This window comes from Oncorhynchus mykiss, chromosome 21 (genome assembly GCF_057628025.1).
Source record: "Oncorhynchus mykiss isolate SJ-2025 chromosome 21, ASM5762802v1, whole genome shotgun sequence".
In the NCBI taxonomy this organism is placed as follows: domain Eukaryota; kingdom Metazoa; phylum Chordata; class Actinopteri; order Salmoniformes; family Salmonidae; genus Oncorhynchus; species Oncorhynchus mykiss.
Genome location: NC_143042.1, coordinates 39037448 through 39051266, shown reverse-complemented (window position 1 = coordinate 39051266; position 13819 = coordinate 39037448). Strand labels below are relative to the sequence as shown.

The 13819-nt window shown below is 44.6% G+C and overlaps 1 protein-coding gene across 1 annotated transcript in view; it reads right to left on the bottom strand.

Annotated features, from left to right (window-relative positions):
* Positions 1-328: 328 nt before the first annotated feature.
* LOC110500854 (fibroblast growth factor 11) overlaps positions 329-13819 on the bottom strand; it is a 137556-nt gene continuing 124065 nt past the window's right edge. Inside the window, exons 5-6 of the mRNA XM_090214617.1 lie at positions 1786-1984; positions 329-1607 (exon numbers count right to left, since the gene is read on the bottom strand). Coding sequence (XP_090070743.1) covers positions 1465-1607; positions 1786-1984 — 342 coding nt within the window. The 3' untranslated portion in view covers positions 329-1464. The remainder of the gene's footprint in view (positions 1608-1785; positions 1985-13819) is intronic.

Here is a 13819-nt window from a genome sequence, read left to right as displayed (position 1 = left end):
TTTTACCTGAAATGCACAGGGTCCAACAGGTGTGAGTGTGGCTCTCAGTTCATTTTTCAATCGCCCACGTGGGAATATACTCCTAAAAACCAATAGGAGATAGGAGAGGCGAGACTTGTAGCGCATCAAGCGTCACAAATAGAACCAAGTTCTATTCTAGCGCCTGGCTAGCAGTTTGGGTGCAATGATTGAATAACATGTATGTGTACATTTGTTTTGCAATGCTCGCGCACGCGACGCGGGCGGTGTGGTCAGCATGTTAGGGGCATGAGCTAGAGAAATGATCTAGTTTGGTTATAGGATGGTGTAACGCATGGCTGGGCACAGAGAGGGTAAAGCAGTCAGTTTAATAATAACCTACATGGACAAACAGACTCCCAGAACATCTACACCATCTCACTGATTATATCGTCATCATTCTTCAACCTCTGACCCGCACACAATCACCCTCTCCCTCTGCTGCCCAGCCGGTGTGTGTGTGTGTGTGTGTGTGTGTGTGTGTGTGTGTGTGTGTGTGTGTGTGTGTGTGTGTGAACACAATCGTGTGTGTGTAGTTCAGTGCAGCAGGGAGGTTTCTCTCTCTCTTTCAAGAGTTGGGGAGATTTTGATCAGTGGAAGCTGCTGTTAAACAGCCCTAGAGAGGAACAAGGAGTTTTTTTTCTTGTGCTGCCGAGTGGAAAACTGAGGGTAACGAGGGAAAGAAAAAAAAAATGAAAAAAGTATGGAGGAGATACATAGCTATGGTCACAAAGGTGCTGACGGACAGAGAAGACCTGCTAACCGATAACTAAGAACAAAAGGATGTTTTGGGCTTGCATCCAAAATGGCACCCTATTCCCTTTGTAGTGCACGACTTTTGACCACAACCCACACAAAGTAGTGCACTATATTGAAAATAGGGTGCAGACGCATCCTGGATCAACCTTACATTAGTATGGATGGAAGCTTTGGGAATGTAGAACAATAGGCCCCCCCTGCTGCTCAGTGGGACAGGGGGGAAACATTTAACCGTGACGACCCTGTGTAATAAAAACAGGAAGACATTGTTCGTTGTGAAGTGACGTAGATTAAAAACAGACGATGCTGATGACAGGTGTCGGTCTTCTTTCCGGGAATTTCCCGTAGTGGATGTGTATATAGTTGTGACGTGACCAGTGCATGCTACGACGCACCCAGCCTCATTCCTCAAGTTTTATTGCTCTGAAATCTCAGACTCATACAGGGGCGGTGTTGGGTAAGAGAAGGGGAGGGGGCTGCAGTGGGTGGGGGACACACCATGTCTTTAAAGAAGGGTTCCATTGGCATTTATTTCCCCAACCCTTCACTATTGCATTATGGGAGATAGAGTTCTTCTAATGCTACCATCAAGTAGCTCCATTGCTTCTATATATCATCCCTGTAGTTCCTTTAGGTGCCCATGCCAGTGCCCAGTGCCCGTATGACCGCCCCTGTGTTCTCTGTGCGCTAGGAGGTTTTGGTTTTTGAGGGCGGGTCTTTTTTGCCGTTCTGCAGCACAGGTGAATCGGAGGCCTTGGCCATTTTCCTGGGCGAACTCAGCTCGGCGACCACCACCACTTCATGTAGCGACGGCTCCCTGTACATAGCCACTGTAGGGGGGAGGGAAGGGATGTGAGAAAAGGAAAGAGGGAGACAGAATAATATTGAATAGAACAAATCTCTTTTAAAAAAAAAAAGGAAACCAGAGTGCATCATGAAAAGCAAACGTGACAAAATGACAGAGCCAACTAATGACCATAATTAACTTCCTACTGTACTGTACTGCACCTTCGATGAGTTTGGGCAGGAAGTGGGCGGCCCCCTTGGTCTTCTTGACCCTGTTGCCCTTCATGACCTGCCCGTCCCGGTTGATGCCGATGTACCAGGCCCTGCCCGACTGGGTCTGCCGGTACAGGATGGACGAGTACGTCACATAGTAGTTCTCAAACACACTCTCTTTGAACTTGCACTCTGGGGTGAAGTGTTCCTGTGGATTAGAAGACAGACACACACAGATAAAGCATAGGTGAACACATAGCGAATACAAGCGCATGTGTGCATACACACACACACACACACACTCTTAGAAAAAACTCAAAAGGGTTTTTTGGCTGTCCCCATAGGAGAACCCTTTTCATGTTTTAGAGAGAATCCTTTTTGGGTTCCATGTAGAACCCTCTGTGTAAAGGGTTCTGCATTGAACTCAAAAGGGTTCTAGATAGCACCTTTTTTCAATGCGTGTACATATACACAAACACACACACTCCGGGTCAGCGGAGAAGAATAACAGATTGGAAGTGCTGACCATTTTTTATTCATTCCATTATTTATATATTTATTTTCCAATTCCAAAGGCTCAGCTGGGGAATGGCGGGAAATGGAGCCCACATTTCATTGTGACAGGGTTAGGAGAGCATCTGTGTCTGCTGTGAGGAAAATGAACACATAACCACACACACACACACACACACACACACACACACACACACACACACACACACACACACACACACACACACACACACACACACACACACACACACACACACACACGCGCCCACACACGGAGGCTATCTGTCTTCTCTCTCTCTCTTGTGTCATAACAAACACACGCTCGCTCTCAAACACACACACAAGGAAAAAATTGAAAGAAGGAAGAACAAAAAAACAATTAACATACGGATGACATTCTGTTTCCAGTAACAACCAGCAATCAACAGAAGTCCTTCACTCCTTCCCCAGTTAAACTGTCCCGTCTATAGTCACCCATATCACCACCACAATCTCTGTCTCTCCTCTCTCTGTCTGTCTGTCTGTCTGTCTCTCGCTCTCTCCTTTCTCTCTGTCTCTCTCCTCTATCTATCTCTCTTCCTCCATCCCACCGTCATTTGGTAACCTTGTTGAGGAGCAAACCAATTTGCAGGATTGATTTGGAGCCTTGATGTGACTGGTGAACAGAAACGCCCTGAATAAGGACTTTACTCTCCCTCTCTTTCTCATCCCTCTCTTTATTTATCCTTTTCCCGCTCTTTACCTCACCTACTTCTTCCCTCTTTTTCAGTTTTTTCCCTCATTATCTTCACTCTCTCACTCCCCCACTGTCTCCCCCCTTTCCCTCTCTCTTTCCCCCTTTTCTCCCTCTCTCTCCATTTCTCCCTCTCTCTCTATATCCCCCTTCTCTCTCTCTCTCTCTCTCTCTCTCTCTCTCTCCCCCTTCTCACTCTCTTTCTCGCTCGCTCTCTCGCTCTCTCTCTCTTAGTGGCTGGAGAAGTGGGTATACTCTAATTTTGCCAAACATTTCCCAGCGAAGGAAAGGCGCCCTGTATGAAGAATAATATGACAAACAGTCACATAAACTCTGAATGACCTAAAATGATAAATCCCATCCAATTAACTGATTCACTCATTAACTTACTGTTAATAGTATTATCTATCATTAGTTCATGAAATTGTTTGCACTATAAGATCCAGCCCATGATATCATCCTCAAAACGTGGTGGATTGCCTCCCGAGTGGCGCAGTGGTCTAAGGAACTGCATCGCAGTGCTTGCTGTGCCACTAGAGATCCTGGTTCGAGTCCAGGCTCCGTCGCAGCCGGCCCAGCATTGTCCGGGTTAGTGGAGGGTTTGGCCGGCAGGGATGTCCTTGTCCCATCGCGCAATAGGGACTCCTATGGCGGGCTGGGCGCAGTGCTGACACGGTCGCCAGGTGTAAAGGTGTTTCCTCCGGCACATTGGTGCGGCTGGCTTCCGGGTTAAGTGGGCATTGTGTCAAGAAGCAGTGCGGCTTGCAGGGTCGTGTTTCGGAGGTCCATACGGGAGTTGCAGCAATGAGACAAGACTGTAACTACCAATTGTATACCACGAAATTAGGGAGAAAAAGGGGTAAAAACAATTATATGTGGTGGATCTATTGAGGGAGTTAATACCGAGTTACCAAGTTAATACCGCATGCATAGTTGCCCACACACACAAACCTTCATAGATATATCTCCCTGAACTAACAATGTGAAGCCACGAGGGACAGTACCCTTAAATAGCAGGTCCTCAGACACTCTCAGAAATACCTTCCAGGTCCTCAGACACTCTCAGAATACCTTCCTACTATTGAGTTGCACCCTCTCAGAACAGCTTGAATTTGTTGGGACATGGACACTACAAGGTGTCGAAAGGGTTCCACAAGGATGCTGGCCCATGTTGACTCCAATGCTTCCCACTGTTGTGTCAAGTTTGCTGGATGTCCTTTGGGTGGTGGACCATTCTTGATACACACAGGAAACTGTTGAGCATGCAAAACCAAGCAGCGTTGCAGTTCTTGACACACCTGTGTGCCTGGCACTTACCCCGTTCAAAGGCACCTAAATATTTTGTCTTGCCTATTCCCCCTCTGAATAGCACACATACACAATCCAATGTCTCAAGGCTTAAAAATCCTTCTTTACACAATGTAGTGGCACCTTTCCTTGATTCATCACATCCTAGCTCCTCACCTCCTCAAATCTCATTGGAGGAGAAGGTCAGAAGGACCTTAGACCCTCTCCTCCAATACAGTTGAGGCGGAGGCGAGGAGAGAGGATGCGAAGAATTTTACCAAATGTCTCCATCTCACCTTTGTCTGACAAAGATTGGGTCCTCCCAGGGGCCACACATAAGCTCTTTCTCAATTAATCTGTCCTCGATTCCTTGCATCCTCGATTCCTCGCATCTGAGGGCCCCAGACATGGCAGGGCCCATGCCACCTCATTAAATAAGCAGGAGTCCATTGGGGCGCCTAAACACAGCCAGTCAGTCCCTCTCCCCACCAGGTTCATCAATAAACATGGCAACAGTAAACATGTTGTCCCCCACGAATTATGCTGCGCCCCCCCTTGGGCCAATCAGTGTAATTTTGAAAATGTCAGATCTCTTTGGCAAGACGCATCATTCACCCAAGTTTCATCAAAATTGGGCCAGTGATGTCAGATATTGCGTGGGTCAGTTAGACTCATATCCCTGAGCATGTGTGCCAAATTTCATCACTCAGATCAAGAGATATAAACATGTGCCTGTTATAGCACCACCGTGTGGTCGATATGAATGTTCTCACATATGGTGAGTCTTGACAGTGTTTGCAACATGTGTACTTTATGTACCAGACCACGCACATGTGAATGTTTATTGGTCCACGCCCATGTAAAGGTTTATTGCGTTGCGAGACCTTTGTCCATAGGTGCCACATATCAAGTTTTGTGTAGATCGGTCATTCGGTGCCAGAAGAGTAGCATGTTTTTCACAAATTTCAAAATGGCGGAAAATCCATCATGGCAGACCTTATGCGTCCCAGGGCAATTTCTTTCCTTGTGAGGAGAGTGACCTTTGAACCGAATTTCCTGACTAGGTCAAATTGGGTGCGGGGCGTGACCTTTCAATGTTTGCATTTTAAATCTCCTGTTATAGCGCCACCATCTGGCCAATGAGTGTAATTTTGTAAATGCCGGATCTCTATAGCAAAACAAATAATTCAACCAAGTTTCGTGAAGATCGGGCCAGTGCAGTCTGAGATCGTGTGTGGCCCCTCACCGATTTAATTGTGGGGGACAATAATAACCACGCTGCCCTCTGAGCTGCCATTGGGGAATTAATTAATGGAGGGAGGGAAGGGAAGACTTAAACAGAGAATGTTAAAAAGTGGCACCCTTCGGTACTAAGGCCTAAAATTAAGGAAATGAAGAAAAAGTACCCTAAAAAAGTACCCTTCACTCCAAAAAGGAATGATGGTGTTGAAATGAATGAACCCAAAGCTGCATCCCTTAGCCTAGGACTAGGAGGGAAGGAGACTTGTATCATGACGCATGCCCGGCCCAAACTCTCCATCACACACAGACATATTAACACAGGCAGGCATGGATGCACATACGCACACACACACACACACACACACACACACACACAGACACACACACACACACACACACACACACACACACACACACACACACACACACACACACACACACACACAGACAATGACTCCCCCTGAACTGATTAGATCAACTCTGCAGGACATCAGCAGTGTTTCTTAATAGGATAACAGCCATTTAAACAGAACGATCGTTTGGACAGGAGGCTGAGCCACCCAACACACCAACCACAGGACACAACTGCACACCCATTTATCGTAGACATCCTTCTCATCCCTCTCTTTCTCTCTTTCTTTCCTCTGCTGTAGGCTATTCTCATTGGTAGCCCCCTCGAATCCTTCTTTTTGTTTTGGTCCTCCACTCTGTCTACCCCGTTTCTATTGTTTAAAAAAAAAAAAAAAAATCCATGTCGTTGTGGTGTTAATTACAGGTTAAGATTGATTTCATACTAGCTTATAAATGGGTGCTGTCTCTATCTTTAGGTCAGTTAGATCAGTGGTTCCTAAACTGTGGTGCGCGTCTCCTGGGGGGGGGGGGGGGGGCTTAGTCCGGCTTTAAACTTTCTCTTGAAAGTTGTAATAGTAGAATGCAGAAGGTGCGAAGTTGGGTAGTGCATCATCAGTTCCTCTTGTCACGTTAGTCATTGCATACCTTAGATAGCTATTTATAACTTGTCGGGTTATGTCCAGGTCAACTAGCCCATGTGAGTTTATTTATCACTCAAATATCATAAAAACACATTAGACATGGCAAAATGTATAGAATTGCAAGAAAAGTTGCTTTAAAACTACAAAATGTTCTTTGCACTCCATGACAAAATGTGTAGATTTGCAGGAAATATGCTATAAACCTGCAAAATTCTCTCCACCAACAAGAGGGGTGTGAACAGTTTGTGTCTTGAACAGTGCTTGTGCCCATAGAAATAGATGTGGTGGGTGCGTGCATGCAGGGGAAGCGGGGGATGTTCCCCGATGCTGGAAGGGGGTGTCCCGAGTAAAACGTCAGTTGTTAGTCACTCTCTAACCAACCAGTGACCTCCTTTTATAATGACAGTGGTCAGAATGTTAGTTTAGTAGTCCTTCTTTCTTGTATTAATATGCTGAATCTAGTGAGTTGAAAACACATGCTATAACCTGAGAAGAGTTTACCCTCTCCGAGTAGGACTGACCTAGTATCAGGCGGCCCTGTTCATTTAAGCGTATTCATTATGATGCAAAAGGCAAAACTGATCTCAGATCACTTGGCGACATCACCAGGCAGTTTTAGTTAATAGACCAATAACGAAGAGAGTTTGCCCACATCTCTGCCAATAACAGTAGGTTTCAGATTACATGTCCCCCTCCTATTAGGGTCCTCCAATTAGGCCCCTCACTCAGACCATTCCGAGATAGTCCAAGAAAAATGATTGCTTAAGAAATAGCTTTTTTTTGCTAAGAAGCCATTTTGAATTTTTGTTTTAAATTAAAACATTCACAGTAAGGTACTTAATGATCAAATCTAAATCTAAGCATAGCAGAGTCATACATTGAAAAGCATATAGTCAAAAAAAAAATCAAAGGACGTTTGTTTTAAAGTGTCTGTCTTACTGTATATCTGAGACATACACGAAAGATCAGGAAATGTTTTAGATTTCGTTTTGACCCATATTTAACTCATTTTCTTAGGCACTAAACTACTTCCATATATACTTCCATACATTTCTTTTTACTGATACCGGGCTACCTTCAGACGAGTCTTGTGAGGATTGTGGGGCATCCGAGAGCAAAACAGCAAAAGAGTTCCACCTTTCCATAGCGGGTCATATTAGTGTGTAGCCCAAAATGTTCGGACGCTACAGACAGAAGATGGCAGATCGTTTTCGTGGGGAGGCCGATTCTTGAGCTCTCTCCTGGTCTGACAAACATCGCTATAGCTCATCCATCTTCCACCACAGATGCAGAAGGCTGCCATTGGTGGATGAGATGGATTGAGATGCAGCCCATACAAATAAATTTGCTAAAACAGATTTTGATGGGGATTTTTTTATTACTGGTTAATTGTTACCCAGAAATGATTTGATGTTGAGATTTTTTATTTTATTTTTATTAATAATAGTCTGCATTACCAGGCAGGTCACCTGTGATGCAAGTCAGTATTCAAGGTCCATCCATGTCTGAGGACGTCAGGTGATGATGTGGAAACCGGCCACTAGGGGCAACAGTGAGCGCTGTTACCTTCAAGTAAGCTTTGGTTTAGCTAGGGAATGGTTAAGGGTCTTGTGGATGGGGATGGTGGGTTGCTTGTAAGCATCTGCCTCTGGTTCCAAAGGATGCATGTTTGGATCCAGCGATAGAAAGTTGTTTTAGAATGTTTGTTTTAAAAGCTTAACCCTTACCTTAACCGAGCAGCTAACCGATCGCTGCAGCTGTACATAGTCTATCGGTAAATAGCCCATCCAATTTTACCTACCTCATCCCCATACTGTTTATATTTATTTACTTTTCTGCTCTTTTGCACACCAATATCTCTACCTGTACATGACCATCTGATCATTTATCACTCCAGTGTTAATATGCAATATTGTAATTATTCGCCTACCTCCTCATGCCTTTTCCACACAATGTATATAGACTCTTTTTTTTCTACTGTGTTATTGACTTGTTAATTCTTTACTCCATGTGTAACTCTGTGTTGTCTGTTCACACTGCTATGCTTTATCTTGGCCAGGTCGCAGTTGCAAATGAGAACTTGTTCTCAACAAGCCTACCTGGTTAAATAAAGGTGAAATAAAAATTTAAAAATTTAAAAACATTTGGAGTTAATGTCTAACCTTAACCATTCGGAGTTAATGCCTAACCTTAACCATTCGGAGTTAAAGCCTAACCTTAACCATTCAGAGTTAATGCCTAACCTTAACCATTTGAAGTTAATGCCTAACCTTAACCATTCGGAGTTAAAGCCTAACCTTAACCATTCAGAGTTAATGCCTAACCTTAACCATTTGGAGTTAATGCCTAACCTTAACCATTTGGAGTTAATGCCTAACCTTAACCATTTGGAATTAATGCCTAACCTTAACCATTTGGAGTTAATGCCTAACCTTAACCATTTGGAGTTAATGCCTAACCATAACCATTTGGAGTTAATGCCTAACCTTAACCATGTGGAGTTAATGTCTAACCTTAACCATTCGGAGCTTAATGGCTAAACTTAACCTTGAAATGATACAGAGAAGTAACCAAAAACTTTGACGTTTGGAATGACTTCGAAATTTTACGTTTGATGCTGACGTGAGACTGTGAGAGCTTGTTGGCATTGGACCTTTTATGAATGTGGACTTTTGAGAATGACACAAATATTAATTTTCAAAGAGTCTGCTGCCTCAGTGTCTTTAGATATTTTTGTCAGATGTTACTATGGAATAGTGAAGTATAATTACAAGCATTTCATAAGTGTCAAAGGCTTTTATTGACAATTACATGAAGTTGATGCAAAGAGTCAATATTTGCAGTGTTGACCCTTCTTTTTCAAGACCTCTGCAATCCGCCCTGGCATGCTGTCAATTATCTTCTGGGTCACATCCTGACTAATGGCAGCCCATTCTTGCATAATCAATGCTTGGAGTTTGTCAGAATTGTAGGTTTTTTGTTTGTCTCCTGAGGATTGATCACAAGTTCTCAATAGGATTAAGGTCTGGGGAGTTTCCTGGCTATGGACCCAAAATATTTATGTTTTGTTCCCCGAGCCACTTAGTTATCACTTTTGCCTTATGGCAAGGTGCTCCATCATGCTGGAAAAGGCATTGTTCGTCACCAAACTGTTTCTGGATGGTTAGGAGAAGTTGCTCTCAGAGGATGTGTTGGTACCATTCTTTATTCATGGCTGTGTTCTTAGGCAAAATTGTGAGTGAGCCCACTCTCTTGGCTGAGAAGCAACCCCACACATTAATGGTCTCAGGATGCTTTACTGTTTGCATGACACAGGACTGATGGTAGCGCTCACCTTGTCTTTTCCGGACCAGCTTTTTTCCGGATGCCCCAAAAAATCGTAAAGGGGATTCCTCAGAGAAAATGACTTTACCCCAGTCCTCAGCAGTCCAATCCCTGTACTTATTGCAGAATATCAGTCTGTCTCTGATGTTTTTCCTTGAGAGAAGTGGCTTCTTTGCTGCCCTTCTTGACACCAGGCCATCCTCCAAAACTCTTCGCCTCACTGTGCGTGCAGATTCACTCACACCTGCCTGCTGCCATTCCTAAGAAAGCTCTGTACTGGTGGTGCCCCGATCCCGCAGCTTAATCAACTTTAGGAGACGGTCCTGGCGCTTGCTGGACTTTCTTGGGTGCCCTGAAGCCTTCTTCACAACAATTTAACCGCTCTCCTTGAAGTTCTTGATGATCCGATAAATGGTTAATTTAGGTGCAATCTTACTGGCAGCAATATCCTTGCCTGTGAAGCCCTTTTTGTGCAAAGCAACGATGACGGCACATGTTTCCTTGCAGGTAACCATGATTGACAGAGGAAGAACAATGATTCCAAGCACCACCCTCCTTTTGAAGCTTCCAGTCTGTTATTCGAACTCAATCAGCATGACAGAGTGATCTCCAACCTTGTCCTCGTCCACACCTGTGTTAACGAGAGAATCACTGACATGATGTCAGCTGGTCCTTTTGTGGCAGGGCTGAAATGCAGTGGAAATGTCGTTTTGGCATGGCAAATAGGGACTTTGCAATTAATTGCAATTCATCTGATCACTCTTCATAACATTCTGGAGTATATGCAAATTGCCATCATACAAACTGATGCAGCAGACTTTGTGAAAATTCTTATTTGTGTCATTCTCAAAACTTTTGGCCACGACTGTACTATAAGCACTAATGCAAATCCACTTCTCTCCAGCAGGGGCTGCTCAAACACACACAATATTAACATAAAGACCTCTCCTCTCTTACCACTTACCCAAACCTCAGACCTACCACCGCCTGGGCCCTCTTAAAACACGCTAAAGCCCATTTAATTTACAGACCCGCGTTACAAATCCACGTGTGTTTTTTTTTAGCTGACTCAGTCTCTCCTGTTGCATGTTGGGGGATTTGAGGCAGATTTGTTATTAGCACATCCTCTCACTCTCACTCCACATTACATAAGTTAATCAGGAACAGAGGAGATTGGGGATGGGGAGAATAGAGGGATAGGGGGAAAGAGGGAAAGAAACCAAGGGAAAGAAGGAGTGAGATGGAAAGGTGCCATAGAGAGAGGAGGAGAGGGAGATGTACACAGACTCATGGACAGGGCATAGACACAGAGACAGACAGAGGGACAAACAGAGGGACGGAGGTCAATTAAATCACATTTTTTATTGGTCACGTACACGTGTTTATGTTATTGCGGGTGTTGCAAAATTATGGTGTTTCTAGCTCTGGCAGTGCAATGATATCTAACAAGTAATATCTAACAATTTCACGACATATACCCAATACACACAAATCTAAGTAAAATAATGGAAGTAAGAATATATAAATATATGGACGAGCAATGTCAGAGCAGCATATACTAAGATACAGTAGAATAGTATAGAATACAGTATATACATATGAATAATGCAAGACATGTTAACATTATTAAAGTGACTAGTATTCCATTTATTAAAGTGGCCAGTGATTTGTAAGTCTATGTATAAAGGCAGCAGCCTCTGTGTGCTAGTGATGGCTGTTTAACAGTCTGATGGCCTTGAGATAGAAGATGTTTTCAGTCTCGGTCCCAGCTTTGATGCACCTGTACTGACCTCGCCTTCTGGATGAAAACAGGGGTGAATCAAATCAATTCATATTGTATTTGTCACGTGCGCCGAATACAACACGTGTACAACAGGTACTGTGAAATGCTTACTTACAAGCCCTTAACCAACAATGCAGTTTTAATAAAAATGCCTAAAATAAAGAAATAAAAGTAACAAATTAATTAAAGAGCAACAGTAAAATAGCAATAGCGAGGCTATTACAGGGGTACAGGTACAGAGTCAATGTGCGGGGGCACCAGTTAGCCGAGGTAAATTAGGTAATATGTAAATGTAGGTAGCAGAGAGAACAGTCTATGACTAGGGTGGCTGGAGTCTGACAATTTTTAGGGCCTTCCTCTGACACCGCCTGGTATAGAGGTCCTGGATGGCAGGGAGATTGGCACCAGTGATGTACTGGGTCGTACGCACTACCCTCTGTAGTGCCTTGCAGTCGGAGGCCAAGCAGTTGCTGTACCAGGCAGTGATGTAACCAGTCAGGATGCTCTCGATGGGGCAGCTGTGGAACCTTTTGAGGATCTGAGGACTCATGTCAAATCTTTTCAGTCTCCTGAGAGGGAATAGGTTTTGTCGTGCCTTCTTCATGACTGTCTTGGTGTGCTTGGACCATGTTAGTTTGATAGTGATGTGGACACCAAGGAACTTGAAGCAACCTGCTCCACTACAGCCCTGTCAATGAGAATGGGGGCGTGCTCGGTCCTCCTTTTCCTGTAGTCCACAATCATCTCCTTTGTCTTGATCACATTTAAGGAGAGGTTGTTGTCATGGGACCACACGGCCAGGTCTCTGACCTCCTCCCTATAGGCTGTCTCGTCGTTGTCGGTGATCAGGCCTACCACTGTTGTGTCATCGGCAAACCTAATGATGGTGTTGGATTCGTACCTGGCCATGCAGTCATGAATGAACAGGGAGCACAGGAAGGGACTGAGCACGCTCCCCTGAGGGGCCCCCGTGTTGAGGATCAGCATGGCAGATGTGTTGTTACCTACCCTCACCACCTGGGGGCGGCCCGTCAGGAAGTCCAGGATCCAGTTGCAGAGGGAGGTGTTTAGTCCCAGGGTCCTTAGCTTAGTGATGAGGGCACTATGGTGTTGAACGCTGAGCTGTAGTCAATGAACAGCATTCTAACATAGGTGTTCCTTTTGTCAAGGTGTGAAAGTGCAGTCTGGAGTGCAATAGAGATTATATCATCTGTGGATCTGTTGGGGCGGTATGCAAATTGGAGTGGGTCTAGGGTTTCTGGATAATGGTGTTGATGTGAGCCATGACCAGCCTTTCAAAGCACTTCACGGCTACAGACGTGAGTGCTACGGGTCGGTAGTCATTTAGGCAGGTTACCTTAGTGTTCTTGGGCACAGGGACTATGATAGTCTGCTTGAAACATGTTGGTATTACAGACTCAGACAGGGAGAGGTTGAAAATGTCAGTGAAGACACTTGCCAGTTGGTCAGCACATGCTCGGAGTACGTGTCCTGGTAATCCGTCTGGCCCTGCGGCCTTGTGAATGATGACCTGTTTAAAGGTCTTACTCACATCAGCTGCGGAGAGTGTGGTCACACAGTCATCCGCAACAGCTGATGCTCTCATGCATGTTTCAGTGTTACTTGTATTAAAGCGAGCATAGATGTAATTTAGCTCGTCTGGTAGGCTTGTGTCACTGGGAAGCTCTCGGCTGTGTCTCCCTTTGTAGTCTGTAATAGTTTGCAAGCCCTGCCACATCCAACGAGCGTTAGCCGGTGTAGTACGATTCAATTTTAGTCCTGTATTGATTATTTTCCTGTTTGATGGTTTGTTGGAGGGCATACCGGGATTTCTTATAAGCTTCCAGGTTAGAGTACCGCTCCTTGAAAGCGGCAGCTCTACCCATTTTAGCTCATTGCGGATGTTGCCTGTTATCCATGGCTTCTGGTTGTATGTATGTACAGTCACTGTGGGGACGACGTCATCAATGCACTTATTGATGAAGCCAGTGACTGTGGTGTACTCCTCAATGCCATCGGAAGAATCCATGAACATATTCCAGTCTGTGCTCGCAAAACAGTTCTGTAGCTTAGCATCTGCTTCCACTTTTTTATTGACCAAGTCACTGGTTCTTCCTGCTTGATTTTTTGCTTGTAAGCAGTGATCAGGAGGATAGAATTGTGGTTAGA